This window comes from Centruroides sculpturatus, unplaced genomic scaffold (genome assembly GCF_000671375.1).
Source record: "Centruroides sculpturatus isolate CEXI.00-Female unplaced genomic scaffold, Cexi_2.0 scaffold489, whole genome shotgun sequence".
Lineage (NCBI taxonomy): Eukaryota > Metazoa > Arthropoda > Arachnida > Scorpiones > Buthidae > Centruroides > Centruroides sculpturatus.
This window is the reverse complement of record NW_019384739.1, coordinates 11905-31275: the sequence shown is the minus strand read 5'-3', so window position 1 is coordinate 31275 and position 19371 is coordinate 11905. Positions and strand designations below refer to the sequence as shown.

The 19371-nt window shown below is 31.7% G+C and overlaps 3 protein-coding genes across 3 annotated transcripts in view; 2 read left to right on the top strand and 1 right to left on the bottom strand.

Annotated features, from left to right (window-relative positions):
- Nucleotides 1–36: 36 nt before the first annotated feature.
- On the bottom strand, nucleotides 37–1517 carry LOC111628334. Its single transcript, XM_023372098.1, has 2 exons — nucleotides 1385–1517; nucleotides 37–902 (listed from the first exon to the last, which is right to left on the bottom strand). Exons 1-2 carry the CDS (start codon nucleotides 1389–1391, stop codon nucleotides 601–603), a joined length of 309 nt encoding a protein of 102 aa, XP_023227866.1. The 5' UTR covers nucleotides 1392–1517; the 3' UTR covers nucleotides 37–600.
- A 5084-nt stretch (nucleotides 1518–6601) lies between these two features.
- On the top strand, nucleotides 6602–17364 carry LOC111628332 (patched domain-containing protein 3-like). The gene is made up of 4 exons (XM_023372094.1): nucleotides 6602–7229; nucleotides 12465–12946; nucleotides 13962–14291; nucleotides 15250–17364. The coding sequence occupies exons 1-4, from the start codon at nucleotides 6727–6729 to the stop codon at nucleotides 16491–16493; spliced, it is 2559 nt and encodes an 852-aa protein (XP_023227862.1). The 5' UTR covers nucleotides 6602–6726; the 3' UTR covers nucleotides 16494–17364.
- Nucleotides 17365–18491: 1127 nt separating this feature from the next.
- Nucleotides 18492–19371, top strand: part of LOC111628333 (patched domain-containing protein 3-like) — an 11916-nt gene continuing 11036 nt past the window's right edge. The window contains exon 1 of the mRNA XM_023372095.1: nucleotides 18492–18777. The gene's annotated coding sequence lies outside the window, so the exon portion shown is untranslated. The remainder of the gene's footprint in view (nucleotides 18778–19371) is intronic.

The window sequence follows — 19371 nt, the reverse complement described above, 5'->3', positions numbered from 1 at the left end:
TATAGGACGATCTAAAACTTTAAATGAATAAAACCTCATCTTATATGCGAGTAAATACGATATTTCACTTTGTACCAAATAAACATATTAAGTTTTAAATTTATCTATTTGATTGTTTCCATACCGATTCATCTGGGGTATTTCCTATATTTACTTTTAACTGAAATCAATAAAATCCATAATTATAATTGTTTAACAACTTCTCTTTCCTCTCTAAAACAACACTTAAACCAAAACACCTGTTTCACAAAGTATAAATTAAATTAATCATAATAATTTGGTGCTTCGATCAGAAAATTTGGAAAATCTTAATCCTTCGCGCTTGTATACAAACATTCGGAGAAACAAAATTATCAGGTATATTAAATACACAATTGAAAATTTTCAATTACAATTGCAATGTATCACTTTAGTTGAAGTTTTGATTATTATTTATTTAATGAATATTTCCAAATAAAAATATGTAAATAATATACAACAAACATGCCACATACTGAAAATTATTAGGTCATTTTAAATGAAATATTTTACAAAATTTAAATAGAGTGAAGAGCTCGAGACACTTTTTATTTAATGAGCAGTTGAACAATTTTCGACTGTTTAATGTATTTCGGATTCTGTAACCAGCGCTTTTCCACCAATACTTAAAGCAGCGATTTCGCGTTCAATTTTTAACATTATACAAGAGCTGGTCTGTAACATAATTTTTAATTTTACATTTTCATGAAATATATCTTCTAATTGTCGTCTGACCTCCGACACATCTTTGACAAATCTTTCCAATGCATCGCTATTCGGGTTTACGGTGGCCTTTCTCTTCTTGCCGTGAGGTAGAAAACTCTCTAAATCTTTCGACGAGGTGGAAGCTTCTTCGTCTTCCTTTTCTGTGAGGCAGGAAATCCCTAGAGAATACAGAATCATATATAAATCACGAAAACTAGATTCTAAAATCAAAAGATGCTATTTAATTAAAAGTATTGTTCGTAAGTATGTACATTACAGTAGATACCTTTACCCGGCATTGCTTCTAAGCAACAGGCAGCCAACTGAGACAACAACTATCGTAATCCGTTTCAAATAAAATTAATAGTGCTATTGGTTGACTTATTTAGCGGCCATTAATAATGATTCTGTACGGTACAGTCATTGCGTACTAAACTATAGTGTAGCGTACCAAATTTACAATTCGTATTATTACTCATTTTAAAAGTTATAACTTAACAATAAGCCAGAATTACTTTAAATATTTGAATAAAATATACAAATGTTCAAGCACATTATCAATTTAAAATATTTAAGAATTCATTCATTATATTCATTTTTAAATACTCCTATTTCCATTGCAAACTTTAAATGTTCATAATTAAAAATTAAGTATAATTACCGTCCATATTATCTAAATGCCTATTGAATTCAAACTTCGCAGCAGATAAAATAAAAAAGTTCAGGTACGATCACAATGATTCCAAGCACCAAGTATTTCTAGTAACACTTGACCTTCCACACAGGAAATTTGCATTTATCCTAGAGATTAATTACAATTGTTTATAATATGGTAATAGTTAAATATAGTTATAAACTGGAATATCATTTTATATTTATTAATATAGCTTTCAGTAATATTTAATTAGTAATTAATGAAAATATTCTATACCTAGCACGAAAGTATATTTAAATAAGTTTAACAACAAAATGAAGATGGCGATTGGATAAAAATTAAGATTTGTATTATTAGAAAATTTTATTTCTAATTTGTACAAGCGTCATCAATTGTTTGTATTCTGGCTAACACAATTAACCTAATAATTAGAAACAAATTCTAATTAGTTTTTAATACATATTAACAAATACAATGTAATCCGGTTATTAACATCACGAATAATGTTAACAATTGGTTATTGTTATCATAATCAGTCTATTTAAATTTAATTAAATATTGCTGGCTTATTGCAATCAAACTTCGGCTATTGTTTTCAATTGTGATAAATATATATAATTTGGTACAAACGATTAAGAATTATTGTAAAATTTGTACTAAATCTACTATTTTTGGAATCACTTTTGAATGAAAAAATAACTTTTCTCTTTAACGGATTATGAATGAATGACAAGAATTCTTAGAAAATACGTGTGTTGTACTAAATGTAGTATTGTAAATTATGTTATTGTTAGTATTATAAATGTAGTTCGTAGAAATACGTATATTAGATTGAGTGGAGAGGATCAGCAAAAATTATAACAAGTAGACAACTGAAGACTTCCCATAGAACGAAGTATCATTTATCTCGTGTTCTGAAGATTTAATCGAAGATTTTGACTATTTATATGATATTTTGGTTAAAAAGTTCATCGTAATCTTTTGTATATTTTGATTGTAGTTATAGGTTTCTTAAATACTTTTGTATTTATTGTTGTTTTAAATAAAATTGATTTCTATCCCGGATGATGATAATTGCGGCGGAGTTTGTGGAGAAGTCAACTATCTCTAATTCGCCGATATCCTCCTGTGCGAATCTCACATTCATGTTCATATTTTCAAATAATTTTAGCCACTTCTTTAGAAAAGTACGACCATTTAGAATAAACACATTATAATTTTTGGCAAATTTAATTAATAAACTTCCTTTCTTATTAACTTCTGTATCGCGACTTCTTGTATTATAATCTAACGGATTATACCCGTTATAAATTGGATCACATTCGTTTCCTATTTTTGGAGTTAAAATTTCTAAGAGTTATCCATAGAGAGGTCAAATGTGACCAATTCAAAATAGTTCTCTCCATTTCTTCGAATGGGCTTTGAAGCATTTCGTAAGGAGAAGTAAGGGTGATTCAAAAGTCACAGAAATTTTAAAAAAATTAATAAATGGCAAACTATTTACAGTAACACGATGCGGTTTTCACAGAAATTCTTAGAAAGAAGCATCATCTTACTATAAACAGTTTGCGAGTTATTAATTTTTTTAATTTCTGTCACGTTTGAATCACTCTGTATAAATAGTAATTATTGCTAAGTAATCATTAGCGAGCCTATTAAATTTACGATTTTCTAATTTAACCATAACAAAAATCAAGTAAGTACTTCAATAGGAATGAACCAAATATCCGAAGTATTTATTCATTAATAACATTATTCCTCCCTTCGGCCTACCAACTCCAGGTTTTTTTCAATTACCAAAATATAATTGAACGAACCTTGCGGAGATTTGTCTCTTTTTCAGTTAGTTTAGTAATACAAGTTTCTTCTAATCATATGATATCATACATCTCTAATACCTTTTGAAATACGGGGTTTGTTCAATAAGTATCGGAATTGATTATTTCCTGCCAATGGAAAGGGTGGAGGACGGTTTCTATAAGCGGGATCAGTGGTGGGATATCGCATAAGCTACGAGACCCGGCTCAGTTGTCTCTAAACCTTTGGAGTGTGTAGATCGGGCCGAATTTAAAGTATACTTAGTGCTCGTGCCGAGAGTCAAGATGCAGAGAACCATCGAGCAGCGTTTTGCCATCAAATTTTGCGTTAAATTGAATAAATCCGTTACTGATCCGTGAGGCTTACAAGGACGCGTGTTTTTAGTGGCATAAAAAATTCAAAGATGGCTGGCAGACGTCGAAGACGAACAACGCGCTTGACGTCTCACAGCGACTCGAACCGATGAAAATGTGGCCAAAGTGCAATAACTTTTGAGGATTAGGGTCCGCCGCGTCCGAAAGGAGATCGCCGATATCTGGCTGCTCCATCACGACAATGCGCCCGGTCACACATCGCTAATTGTGAGGAAGGCACAAGCTACACACAACGTGTCAACGCTGCTCCAACCATCCTAAGTCCAGTTGTGGCTCCTCCCGACTTCTTTTTTGTTCCTTCCTCGTATCAAAAAAGCCTGAAAGAACATTGTTTCGGGACGATTGAGGCGGTCCAAGCGGCTTCGACGGGATGCCTGAACAGCCTTGAGGTTGCTGCCTTCCGGGAGGCGTATGAAAACTGGAAAAAGCGATGGCAGCGGTGTATTGATACAGGAGGGTCATATTTTGAAGATTATTAGCTCATTGTACATATATCTGTAATAAATTTCTTTTTATGACTTTAGTCCCGATATTTATTAAACAAACCATGTAGACAGAAAAAACTTATTTCTAACATCTTGGGTATTTCAATTAATGATCTTGATCTCAGTTCCTTTGATTAATGATAAATATAATCCGTCAAAATTATTACTACTATTGTGGTTAACGTTAATACCTTGTATTTACCGCAGTAAATAAATTAGTCAATTGATTTCTCATCTAAAAAAGACCCAGTATCGAAAGAGCACTTTTTTTATAAAACTATAAGTGATTTTCTTATTCCTAAAAATTACATAATAATTTGTTAATAGAATTTACATACCTTTCTTCTTTGAGTTCAATGTTTGTAGATTATATTTAATAAAATTAGATGATTTTTCGATAAATGAAAGAAATTTCTTTTATCAATGACTTTGGCCCTCATTAATAACTTTTTCTCGAAGTCCTGCAAAACCTCCAGCCGGCTCTTAGTTTCAGCAAATAATATAAAATTGTAAATCGTAATTACTGAACTACAGTATATTTATCATTAATAATTGCTGACATTCCTGCATCTTTATAAATTATTATTACCATATTTTCCCTCCAGTCATCTGGTATCCTCTCTTGTTGCCATCGTTTTTACATAAGATTCCATACAATACTAACACATTTCAAGCATCTTCATATCTCAGCTGAAATCTGATAAGTTCCTGTTGCTTTCCCATTCTTCATTTTTCTGGGTGTCCTTTACACCTCCTTCTATGTCTATATTTTCAATATCATCTGCCGAAATACGAATGGCCGGAGTTAGAAGTAAAGAAAATTTTACAAGATCGTGTGTCATGTTTCGAGTAACGTCGAATTTAACCTGATGAAACTGTGTTTTTCTACTAAAACTGCATTTTTTAATAAATTAATAAAACTATCAAATAGTGTTTTTCTAATTAGTTACTGTATTATCAGATATTATCTAAAGCCTGATGATGGAGAATATAAACGATAACTAAAATTTTACGACTAGGAAAGTTGTATATCTTTATTGAACTTATATAACTGTTATTATCGTAGATATAATTATTTATGATAATTTCCAGCTGAGTAATCAGGCCAATCACACGGTCCGTTTCACTTAAAATTAATGATTACAATTAATATTATACTTCCTATTTTCGTATTTTTTGATTATTTACTTAAGTATTAATAATAATGAAGCAATAAATTAATAGAAATATGTAAGAGTTTTCCTTTTATTATTCATGCAACACATTTTCTATCCAGTTTTTTTGCTAATTTCTGAAGAATTTGAAATAGATTTTTGACTTCCATATGTTTTAATTGTAATTATAATCCATTTCGAGTGTTTATAATTATAAAAGATGACTGGAAAATGTAAAATGATAAACTATACATTTATACAATTCCTCGTATCTATTAATTAATTAATCAAAAATTTTATCGCGATTTTAATCTACCTTTAATGACGCACGATTAACGCTTAATTGTTTTTTAAAGCGACCTCCGATAGTTTTTTAATTTTTTTCATTAATATATTTCATTATATATACGTTTAATTAAGTCGGGGGGTCGGAAATCGCAATAAAAAACGTAATTTTTGAAAAATATTTAAAAATATACGGTCAGCTAATATTCAGCCTTCTTTAAACCCTTTTCCTCCTGTAGATTTTATGAGAATGTTCCGTGAAAGACGATACCACCTCTTCTCGACGTCATCCAGCTGTAAACATAATTACTCATCGGCGACAGATTTCGCGGAAAGGCGAGACAATGGAAGTTAAACTTTGACAGTAGCGTGCCGTCATTAGAAGCGGTGGATGGCCGCTTCCCTCGTATTAATTATACGAAAATAATCGCACAATATTTTATTATAACCGCATTATGTATCTTATTACAAATTTCTATACTACAAGTGAAAAAAAAATATGATCGCTATTGTATCCATATATTCGAATATTAGTGGCGGAGTAGCGGAGTGGAAACGCCGTATTGTCAGCATAAAAAAAGCCACATTTGCGCACGCGCTTTACGGAGCACCAACCTCACCCTGTTTAGCCAGTTGAAGCCTACGACCTTGGGTGGCAGCTACACGTATAACGCATCCAATTCCATTTGGGACCGGTTCCGGGCCATTAGGCGCCCGCCCGCTAAATATTTGGCCGCCCTCCCCGATTACGCGAATCACGAGTAGATTTACCGATAACAATTTACCTGTATGTTTTTATGATACTTTTCTGTATAGTTGACTGGAGTTTAAAAATTCCATTAAAATATTTGATATATTTATTCCGCTCTCCGATTTTATATTACTCGCGGATTTCGATGTTAAAGCGGTGGTATTACGATTTTGTATGTCCCATCCTTAAGGCGATGTAGAAAAAAACGTGTATAATTCTTGTATAATGTTAAAAAATTAACCGTTACTTCGACACTCTACTGCTTATTTCGAAAGGACGAATTATTAATTTTTAGTTAAAAATAAATAATTGATTAAAAATAATAAAAAAAATCTTTCGAAAGTATTAGTAAAACCGGTCGTAATGACGTATTTCTATATTAACTAATTTACCTAATCATTATTCGGTAAATTAGTTAATATTATGATAAACATTAAAGAACTAATATACTATCTTTTGTTATTATTTCTTTAGAAAAAGAATGAAGAAGACTTTAGACTCTTATTTATCTTCTTGGTTTTCTCGAATCGGCAAATTTGTCGGTGAATATCCTCAACATTGCATCGCTGCCACCTTATTGTTTACCGTGATTTTAGGAACTGGATTTCTCAACTTTTCTAGAATAAAGGATTTAGAGTATCTCTACAATCCTAGGAACAGCAGAGTTTTGGAAGATAGAAAATTCATCGAGAATCTGTTTTCTAATAGCTACAGGACCGACGATGAAATAATTAGGATGTCTACATATCAAAATTTAATTACGATCATTGTCTTAGCGAAAAACAACGGTTTCATGTTGGACCCCTCTTCGATAGAAGATGTAATCCAGATGGATGTTATCATTCGCAACATCAGCATCTTTTGGAATAAGAAATTCTACAGTTACCGAGATATTTGTATCAAGAATAATCGTAACGAATGCGCGAAAAACTTCGTTTCTTCCTTGAAATACATGATGAAACATCCTGGAAAGGTTTCCATGAGGTAAGACTTTATCTATGTAAAGAATTATTTGCAATTACAGTAGAGCATCGATTTTCCGAATCAATTGGGGACTGGGGTTGTCCGGATAACTGATATTTCGGATAACTGATTTACGTATAAAAAAATAGTTTAACGTATCCGATGTCGAAATTTTTCTCCGTTGCGTGTCGCTTCGCGTTGAATTTTCGTCGATGTTAAGCCTAACGAAGACTATTGTAAGGTTAAAAATTATTTTTTTATTTTGTACAAACAAAATAAATATATTGAAAAATATAAAAATTATACTTCAGAAGATAATTTAGTATCAAAAACGTAAAATATTTGAGTAGCCCAAGACATGGCCAAAGATTGAAGCGCCACAGCACTGGCGAAAATTTAAATTTGCCGACTGGAATTCTTTCGGATGATTGACTTTCGGAAAATCGACGCTCTACTGTAGTTCAAAGTGAGCAATTTCAAATACTTTTAGACATTACATCGTTAGACTTTAGACTGATGGGTGATCTTGTAAGTGAAGGTACAGCCCGGGTGTACTTTTATGGGAAACTGCTTTCTATTTATGTGTTAGACATGTGAGGAACACTTCAAAATCTTTTCGCTGCCCATACGTTAGTGTAAACACTACTGATGAAATGATAATTTGAACAATTTTATTTAAATAGGAAAAATGTTACTTCAATACGTAAACAGCGCCGATGACTTTAGTTGCGTAATTTCGGAACTGATCGCAGTGCCGATGATTTCAGGAAAGTCTATCGACCAGATATAAGACTCCAACTTTTGCATGATTCACTTATCCAAGAACAAATTTCTAAGCAAAAAACAAAAGCGGACACCGGCGTGTCCAGACATTCCTACTATTATACGTGCGGTTTCACATGGAAAGAATTATCTGTAAGTGAATCACCAAAAGAATACCATAATAACACTCTTACTATGCTTATAATTAGGGTTTAGAAATTGTTGATGTTTCATTTGTGAATGGAATGTTAGGGCTTGGGGATTTCACTACACCAGATTGAATGACCTACCCTTTAGCCAGATGTGAAGAAGATAAAAAATGAATTACTGATTTATTCTAAAAACACTTTGCTCCCATCATTACATGTAAAATCAGAACTTACAAAAAGCTTTGTAAACAATTTGAACAGAAAAAAAACAGAAAAAGTGAGCTTTATACGTATTTAAGGAGAAAATTCTCTTAGAGAAATTATGCAAAAATCATTACAGTGGCGTGCCGTCATTAGAAGCGGTGGAAGCGTCGCTTCCCTTATATTTTATAAAAAATAAATATATGTTAATTTTAATTATATGAAAATAATCGCGCAATATTTTATTATAACCGCATTACGTATCTTATTACAAATTTCTATACTACGCGTGAAAAAAAAATAAGATCGCTATTGTATATTTGAATATTAGTGGCGGAGTGGAATCTCTGTATTGTCAGATTCCAAAAAGCCAGATTCGCTCACGCGCTTTACGGATCACCAACCTCACCCGGTTTAGCCGATGGAACCCTACGACCTCGAGTTGATGCTTACACACATAACGCTTCCAATTCTATCCGGGACCGGTTCTGGGCTGTTAGCCGCCCGCCCGCTAGATATTTGGCCGATTACGTGAATAACGAGTAGATTTATAACTTAACCCAACCGATAAGAATTTACTGGTATGTTTTTACGATTGTTCTGTATAGTTGACAGGAGTTAAAAAAATGCATTAAAATATTTGATATATTTCTTCCGTTCTCCGGTTTTATATTACTTACGGATTTCAATGTTAAACTAGTGATATTACGATTTTGTACATTCCATCTTTAAGGGGATCTAGAAAAAAACGTGTATAATTTTTGTATAATGTTAAAAAATTAACCGTTACTTCGACAGCGTCATTTACAACTAAATTTAACGAATGAGAGTGATGCACCAGGTACAGAAAAAGCTCTATAATTTATTTTCCTTAAATTTACGATTTATGTATCCGTTTGTCATAAAAATTTGTCTTTCCACTTTTTCCCGAGACTACAAATATTCGAATATAAAGTAACCGGTTTCGACTTATTTCTACTTAAGAAGTAGTTAAATAATTAAGCGATTAGGGAATTGGGGACGTAAACAAAACCCTGATAAAAGAGCCGGAATATTAATTACTTAAACAAAAGCTTAACCGAACCAATCTACAGACGAGTACAGTGGGTACTGATTTCTTCGAAATACTGTATTAGATGTAATAAAGACAGAAATTTTTTCAGTTCGACGAGAGTGACTGTAAAGTTGTAAATTTTGCAAATTTCCGTGGACTACACCTGGTCCTAAAACGAATTAGTTAGAAAACAAATGACTATTAAGTTTAACATATTTAGATTTTTACAGCTATGGTGAGAAACGTTTAAAATGTATAACAGCCCTGTCGCGTCCTTTGAGATATACTAGTGATGCGACAAAAGAGGTATTTGACATTGACCGCTATCGGCACCCTGGGGTTTTGGCAGTCCGCGTGAATGCACGCTCCGCAACCATCTTCGATTCCATCCATTAGCCACTCGTAGGGAGCTATTTGACTAAATGCATTGTTTTAAGATTTAAAAAGTAAAGAATATTTTATATTTTTATGTACGTTTCTTTGCAAAGCTATATTTAATTATAATTTTCTTTAAAAGTATATTCATATAATTGAAGAATATTTTGTATGTACCGGTACATCCACCACATATTTTATTTCACCGAGTAAGTTTTTATTATTTTATTTTTAATTGTAGCCCTTATATCGTGGCTAGCGATTCGGAATGTAATTGTGATATTAAAAATGCATTTAGAAAAGTCTACGGTTTTTACTGGCTTATCGAATAAACAATACGAATGAACCCTAGACCGTCACTGACGTGCAATTGACTGATTGCCCCTGGATGTCGGCTTCTTACACAGCTTCCCTATCATCAAATGTCACGGCATGTCCCTGAAAATCAAAGAAAAAATCATTGTTAATCTATAGATTTGGAAGGTCTTCTGAGATCACCAGTTTCATGAAATTCTACAAAATGACGAAAAGCCTGCGGGAAAATAATTTAAAGATATTTTATTGCAGTTCCTTAAAAACAACAGAGCACAAATTTACGTGGATTATGGGTGAGCTATATCATGCTATGAACAACTCGGTTATAATACGTTCAAAATCCAGTTCTTCCATGTGTATCTTGACTTCTTTCCGAAGAATTGTGGAACAGTTAGAAACGAACACGGTGAGTTATTGTATTTCACGATATTGTGACCATAGAGAAGAGATATGAGGGAAGTGGTATTAATCTGCTATACAATAAACTGCTACCTAAACAGACTATTGCAGCACTATGAATATGGATACTCCAGAGATAGACAATGCATAAGTCGTACGAAATCTCTGAATATATGAATACCTCTTATTAATATAATTCGCCTTTCAAGTGTTATTTGTTTTATTTGTGTGAGTTTATTTTAGTATTATAATTAAAGGAAATGTATGTAAAACCTGACGTTGTTTATTTCAGTTTTAATTTTCTTTTAAATTGATACTTTAAAATAGCGATTAAAGATTATAAATGCCTATGATTTCATATCAGTGGGTGAGTGGCTAAAACCAATGAAGGACTGTTAGTTCAGTTTTAAATTCTTGATTCGTAAACCAAAGAAATTTAATACAATATTCTGTTCCGAATATCAATTGTCTGGAATCGCATTGACTAATTTAACATCGCAAGTATTTGTAACATTATTTATTCGCACTATTTATTATTTATTAGCATATATGCATTTCAAACCACTATATTTTAGTAATTCCTCGTCAGTATAACATTTACAGAATACAATGCTTTTTTAAAAAAGATCCAAATTGAATTCGGATTATTAGAGAGGAAAACATGAAGCTTAGGAGTATTTATGTAGCTAGCGGACATGGATATCCAGTGGTATATGTCTTATTGAGTCTACGTTCGTGGTCAAAGATATTCCAGTGTAACGCTGTCAAGGACATTCCAGTGTAACGCTGTCAAGGACATTCCAGTGTAACCCTGTCAAGGACAGTGACTAACTGTCGCTGATTTACTAATCAACACTAGAAGGCAATTGATGTTTTTCCCTGTCTTGAGAGTCCTACTCAAACCGTCACCTTGTAGTCGTATGGAAAAAATGTTTTATACTTTTATGATGTCAAGCAAATAGGAAATTACGATCGTATAAAACTATAAATTAAATAAATTTTCCATGACCATATAATACTTTCTTACTTTTCTGTCCATTTTATTCTTTGTTTGGCTTACTGTCATTTTCTTGACTTATGCTGATTACCTTTGGAGACGCTTTTACCTTTTTATGTATAAGGTGAGATATTTGATCTCACGATTCTCCCAAGGGCCTATAAGGGTCCCGATTGAGAAAAATTGAATTAGATAATCACATAAAAAATTAAAGAGCGGTTAGTTCAATTCTGTCTCTCGAATTGTCGCGTAGTTATTAAAATCTGTTTTACCAAAATCCTCATGTACTGGAGTATCTTCAGATGAACGTCCTGAGGGTTTCTTTTAATCCACATATTTCACTGAACTTCAAGTAACTTAATTCTTCTTAATCTTCTGTTTTCCAATTTTTCTCGTTATATTCCTTGGCCATGAGGAGCTGATATTTGTCTCTTTCCAAAATCTATTAAGGCATATTCTTTTCTCATTGATCCTCTCATGGGCTCAAAAAGAACTATATTCTAATAGTAAACATACTTTGAATAAAAAACTAAAATGACATTCATTGCATACAGTACACGTGCAAGATTCCATATTTCGTTTACACGAAACAAATATATGTATATTGTCTAATAACAACAAATTTTAGGTTCAAAATTTTCATATCAAATTTACTTTTGTATTTTTATTTATATATATTTAAATACTTATTGAAGTTTAATCGTATTTGTATAATTTTAATATTTTATTCTGGCTGCATCTGTCCTAGAATTTGCTCTGGTTCCCCAAAAGTTGATTTTTGGCCTGTGTCCCCCTTGAAAAATTCTGTTGCTCCAAGAGTCCACACAGCTTCCGGTTGAGAAATACTGAATTAGATACTCAAACAGAAAGTTTACGAACGGTTTAGTTTAATCATCTGACTATATTAACTTCAATTTAATATCTTAGAATAGGATGTTAAATTGAAGACTTGCTATCAGAGTTTACAGTATATTTTTTATTAATTGCTTTTTTTACATGTTTAGATATCCAGTAGAACGAACAGGTTTTGATGTAAAAATAAACGCTATGAACGTAGGTGGAGTATCAACTAATGACACTGGATACATCACGGACTTCAAGGCCGTTCGTCTCTTCTATTTTATGGATTTCGAAACAGAAAAGAAGAAGCGAGTAGCTTTAAAGTGGGAAGAGGAATTTTTGAATATAATGACTCAAGTGGAATTTCGACACATCGACGTTTCCTTCTTTACTCTTCGCAGTGTCAATGCCGAAGCTAACAGAAACACAGAACTGAGCATTCCGCTCGCATTTATAATAACTCCTATAGTAATTTTCTTTTCTGTGGCAAGTTGTATGACGTTCGACATCGTCAGCAGTAAACCGTGGATTGGATTAGCAGCATGCTGTAGTCCCTTATTAGCACTTATAGCAGCATTCGGTTTGCTACTACATTGCGGAATAGAATATTCTGACGTCAATATAACGATGACATTTCTTTTGTTAGGTACTGTACGTTTTTTAATTTTATACTTATATTTATACAGTAAAAGTTAACTTATAATTATTTTTAAAAAGTAATGATGAAAAGAATTGTATAAATGAAAATACTTTTAGAATGCAGTATTTAAACTTAGACTATAAAAAGGTTTATAAATATGTACTCTATTATTTTCTGACTTTAAATTGTCGATTGGACATTCTATTGGGTTGATGCAAAAGTTTCTGGAATTTTTAACCCTTTGTAGAATATTCGAAATTACTCTTCGAAAAATTATATCTAAAACTTTCTTGTAGGGTATGTAAAATAATGGGGTTGAAGTGCAGAATCGTAAGTGAAAAAATGTTCGCGATACGTACTCTTTAAATACATCAATTTTGGTAATCAAATCTAGACATGTGCTATTTACGATTATCGGTTTCCTAGAAAATCAGCTGCATCTTACTGCCGTATGGTGCAATTCTTTATCAAGAATGTGACGACATTCTTGTAAAGAATGTCGTCACATTCTTACAAGATTATTGATTCAGTGACGATATTCTTGCAAGATTATTGATTCAGTAAATTTAAAGTTAGATAATATGAAGTCGGAAAGAAGCCATGTTCTACAAATTTATTTACTGTGATTCCTTGCGAAGCATATAAATATATGCCTATGTATTCAATTTTTATAATTTATTAACAGAATTACATGATCTTTCGATAAAACAAAAATAGTTTTCGCAACTATTTTAGGGCTTAAATTGGACTATAAATTAATACTGTAACTTCTATAGTAATTTTCCTATAGTAAAATAAATGTACTTAACTACAAATCATATTTACATCGCAAATTAAAATTAAAAACTTGCAATGCATTTTTTCTTTTTCAAGTAATTACACAATCAAAACAGAACAGATTATTCGTTTTTCCTCAAATAATATATATACGTTGCGTGACATTCTTGAAATTATTCTAGTCTTTCGCGTCTATTTCTTTCTAATGAATTCTTCGAAAATTAACGTTTATTGATTTTTATAGGTATTGGCCTAGACGACTCCTTTGTTTTGTTGGCTGCTTGGAGGCGAACGAACGTAAAAGACAGCACAATACAAAGGATGAGCCATACATTTTCCGAAGCGGGAGTGTCCATCGCCATCACTTCCTTGACTAACATTGCTTCGTTTTGTGTTGGAATCACTTCACCTTTTAGAGTCGTTCGTATCTACTGCATGTATGGCGCTCTGTCTGTATTGTTCGATTTCGTCTATCAAATCTTCTTTTTCGGAAGTCTCATGGCACTTGATGGCCACCGGGAAAAACATCGTCTCAATCCTTTTCTCTGTTACACAGTGAAAGAAACACATTTCGGTAAGTAAGAATTGTTGTGTGCACCTACGAACACTCGATACACTTGTTCACAGTTTTACCAAACAATTTTCTTTCAATGTTTTTTCACACATGATCAATTGGTTCTATTGAACGATTTATACCATATCTAAATAATTTTAATTGTTGTGGATGTTTACACCAATCATAAGTGAAAATTTCCACTCTCTCAGACACGACGCCAGCGTTATTGCTTGAAAATTGCGAGATGATGATAATGTTGAAGGAAAACTCGGAGTATAAAACTCTTTTCCATAATAAACAGTAGAACTATGTTTTCACTATTTTTATCATATTTACTGCATAAGCAAACACCGTTTATGTCAAGTCACGTTATCTATTTTTAATGATAGATAACGTGACTTCAGTTATTTTTAGCACACTCAATTATTTTTCTATTAGACACTTCTCAGTTTATAAAGAATAACTGAAAGCAGTGGGTATCAAAACATATAATAAGAACATATGAACCGTATAAACCGTGTTCTGTTAGTATTAAAATTTGTGTAGGTTTATTATTTTAAAAATTTTCAGTAAAAACAATATAAACTTAAGACATAAACACTGAATAATAAATTATAAAGAAAAATAAAGATGAATCTAAATATTTGCACCAGGGAAAAAAATCTTTCTTCTATTTAAACTAGGTTTGCTCTGGGAAAACAACGTAGTGTTTTCTGATTCGGCTTTACACGAAAACACAAATATAGTGACATGCTCCTAACTTTCTGTGTAAAACAGTTCGAAACACGAATTTTTTGTGGAAATATTAAATGTCTGTCATTTTAAGCTAAAAAAAACATCAATAATTGTTTAAATCACTCACATGTCAGAACAATCTCCATTATAATCTATAAGTGTTTATAAGAACAATAATTAAGTAGCTATTAATAATATCGACAAATAATCATTAAATAATGTCTTAAAACTCTTTTTGTAGATAACGAAACATCCAAAGTCAGACAAGACGAAACCTACTCGAACAAGTGTGATAGAGCCGTGAAATACCTATCTGAAAAACTGGGAAGTCTCCTCTGTAGAAAATCAGTGAAAATGCTAATCGTATTCATGTTCGTATGCAATATCGCAGGAAGTATTTACAGCATCAAAGATATGAAACAAGGACTGGACTTAAAAGAAATCTTTCCATTTTCTTCTCCGATCACAAAATTCATAAATAATTACTATTCGTATTTTACAGATTATCCACACGTAATACAAGTCGTTTTTAATCAGACATTAGATTATTCAAATCCCAGTGTACAAGAAGAAGTAGAGAACATCTTGTCAATGGTTCAGAACGCTCCTTATATCAGTGGACGCGAACACTTTTTATGTTGGATACGAGAATATCTTTCTTTCATTCACAATAACGACTTAAATTATCTCATGAAAGATTTTAACACGAGCGATTCACGAGGTTTCGTACAAGGATTGAAACAAGTATTTCTCAGATTTCAGCCAGCCATTCAATTCCGGAAAGATCTATCTTGGGATAGAGAGAGAAACCAAATTGTAGCTTCAAGGTGTTTTGTTTCGTCCAAAGGCGTCAGAACCGGAACTGATGAGAAATTATTATTAGAAGGTTTACGTCAGATTGCGGATCGTAGCAAATATCGCGTAATCGTATACAACATTTTATTTGCTTTCTACGAGCAATCTTTAAACTTGACGGCTATCTGTTTGCAAAACGTGGGTGTCGCCGTCTTTGTAGTAAGCCTGATATTCCTCTTGATGATACAAGATATTCCTTGCACCGTTTGCGTGTCATTAAACGTCGTCTGCATTCTAGTAGAGACAATGGGTTACATGAATTGGTGGCATGTCAAATTAGATCTGATGTCGGTCCTGATTTTAATGATGAGTGCGGGATTATGCATCGATTTTTCGGCTCACGTGGCATACGCGTATAAGTGTTGCCAGAAGGAATCTTCCGAAGAAAAAATTAAATATAGTTTGAACGCTACGGGATATCCGATAATGCAAAATTGCTTGTCTACCCTATTGGGTGTCATAGTTTTGGCATTTGGACCTTCCTATACTTTTGTGATATTTTTCAAAATAATCTTGTTGATTATGGTTTTCGCTGCTCTTAACGGACTGCTTCTGTTGCCAGTATTACTGATTATTGGAGAATCAATTGTTGCTCCTTGGAAAAAGAAAAGTTTTCCATTCTCCCAGTAAAAGTAATTCTCACGTAAAATTTGAGGTAACTTTATTTTTGAAAGTAGCACAAAAAGTTGTTTGTTTCATAAAAGTTTATCAGTATTTTAAAGTAGAAATTTTCTTTATAATTATAGCTTTTAAAAACATCCATGATTATCAATTTTTAAGGTATCGAATGAATGATGCAATTTAAAATATCAATGCTTGTTTTATTCGTGTGTTCGATTATATCAAAGAGACGTTATTTCTTATTCTTTCTCCTTCTTCTAACGATTAAATTTCATAGATTTTGAATACACATTCTGGTCCATTTGCCTGACGACTATCATTTACTTTATCGATAGTTCTTCCATTTACTCTTGTAATTTTTGTAGTTTGTTTATTATTAAATAACATCACAAGACAGTAGGCTTTTTTATTAAATAATTGTCTATTATTATTTACTCAGAAATATTATCTCTCAGACGAACACTTTTAGTTTCTGGTAATGGAAAGATGCATGTTTCAGCCATAATAGTGAATAATCCTGTGATAACCAACTGTACGCTCCTAGTCACCTCTTCGCTTTGTAGCAAATCATATGCTGTATTATATGAATTTCTGAAAGCTTAAAATCGAAAAAATGTAACACATGATTTTAAATTTTAATCTCTTTTAACGTGAAATGACTTTAGACGTGGTATTTCGGATAATTTCTTTGTTCCAAATTCTCTACAAGGGTTAATGTAATCTGCCACAATATAATGAAAACGATTCAGTCTACTAGAAATCTTCCTTAGTATAGCGTAGTAATCGAAATATAACTGCAGAGATGACTCTCTCATTTTGGAACAAAGTATATTCTTTACAAAGTTATAAAAAATTCATTTATTCTTTTACTATATTACTGTTTTTTGGTAAAATTGTTTTTGTAAAATATGATAATAAACCAATTATTAATTCATTTGTATTGTTTTGTAATATCATTTATTGCATACTTCTTAAGAAATACATTTATAAAGACTTAGGTAGGTTACATATAAAGAATAATTTTTATACGAAAGTTTTATTCTTATGAGAATCTGTACTTTCCATACTCCTCTTTTACCTAATCTTAGAAGATCCTGTACATAATCTTTTAAGGCAAAATAATAGAGAAGAACAGACACTTGAGATTACATAATTTAAAATCGCAGAAGAGAAAATTACATAAAATCTTCCTGCCTGGTTAGAACAAGTGTAATTACTAGTAAATGAATTCAATCTATGACGAATTGATCAAATGAATATATTGAGAATTCTTCATATTATATTCATAAATACAGAGAAGAATTTTTAGATTATTATTTCAGCAACCCAATAGTGTTGTTTTCCCCAAACATATCGCAACGATTTCTGTATGTTATAACTGTCTTTTTTTATCTTAAAACAGCACTATTGGGTTGCCGAAATAATAATTTGATACAGATCCAAACAAAAAACTAAACGAAAAATCTTTTAGAAACGAGTTGCATTCAAATTCAAATTAGATTTTCCAATTTGTTTGATTATTAAACACATTTGGAATGACAGATAATAAAGTAAGTAACGCAAAAACACTATTAAACCATCGAAATATCTTTTCAATCATCAAACAAACTGATAATTTATGTAAATAACTTCCTAGTAAAAGTAAGAAATACCTTGATCTAGTTTCGTTCACAGTTAAAACAGTGAAATAAAAAAATACCATTTTATGAGTTTACGTTCTGTCCTTTAATTAAAAGTGACAAAACTTGTTTACGTTTATAATATATTTAAATTCCAATTTTAAAATGCACTTTTCCTTTATATTTCCATATTTAATATACAAACACATTAACATTTCTCTTGGTGTTCCAAGCTCAAATACTTAAAATAATTACTTTTATAAATATAATATAAATTAATTAAGCGTAGAAAGTAACAAAGTTTATTACGAATACTGAATTTATTCTTTTACTTATCATTTAATATATATTTAACAGAATTATATAAGTTTTTATTTAGGCTCACGCAACAGACGTTTTTTTATCGAAATTCCTTGCTTTATTGAATCAAATATCAATAAACAGCAATTATTACCGTAAAAATGTAAAATTTCGACTAAATTTAAAGATAGAAACGTTCACGTGTTGAATTTTATTATTTAATTGCATTGGCTCGTTTATCTCAACCTAAGATTTAATCCTTTCATATAAAAAAGTTAACTTGAAAGTATTATAGAAACCGGTTATAAATAATTTATTTTGAACGAATTTAAAACGGAGGTCACATTGTTTGCAAACATCGTAGAACCTTGCAGGTAAGACATTTCTATGTCAAACTAATGACATTATTATAAAGTTACTAAATTGTAAAGTAAGAATATAATTATAATTAACATTGCTGAGGAGAGAGATAAGTAAGAAATACTTTTTTAAACTCGCTTATTTTCTTTCTAATACTGCGCCTTTTATTAAATCAAGACTAAGTGTCTTGGTTTAACAGGGAGGATGAATACGGAGCTTGCGAGACCGTAAATGAACGGAACGAATAACAGGAGCATTGTGAACAGGTGCAAAAAGTTTTCTCGCTAAATATTGAGTCTTTTTTTACGAATTGCTTCACTCAAATAACGAAAAGCGCTCAAATAATAATCTTTCTTAGAAGTTCATTGTCGTGGTGCACAACATCACGACAATGAAAGAAAACACTTAACACGATGTAGATTTTTGATTGACTGACGTGATCTTTTCGGTCATTCGAACGTGTTTGTTTCTGGAAAAAGTTCAACGTTTTCAAAATAGTATTAGAACTTCTGTAGTTTCTATTCCTTTGATATTTGGCTATTTTAGTTCTTTTTCAGTTGAAATATATATATATATATATATATATACTAGCTGCAAGGACCCGCTTC

What these genes read in the sequence shown, in the direction of transcription:
- LOC111628332 (XM_023372094.1), top strand. Translation starts at nt 6,727, where the DNA reads ATGAAGAAGACTTTAGACTCTTATTTATCTTCTTGGTTTTCTCGAATC. An exon ending in CCTGGAAAGGTTTCCATGAG is followed by an intron (nt 7,230 to 12,464) that starts GTAAGACTTTAT and finishes TTACATGTTTAG; the next exon opens with ATATCCAGTAGAACGAACAG. An exon ending in GATGACATTTCTTTTGTTAG is followed by an intron (nt 12,947 to 13,961) that starts GTACTGTACGTT and finishes TGATTTTTATAG; the next exon opens with GTATTGGCCTAGACGACTCC.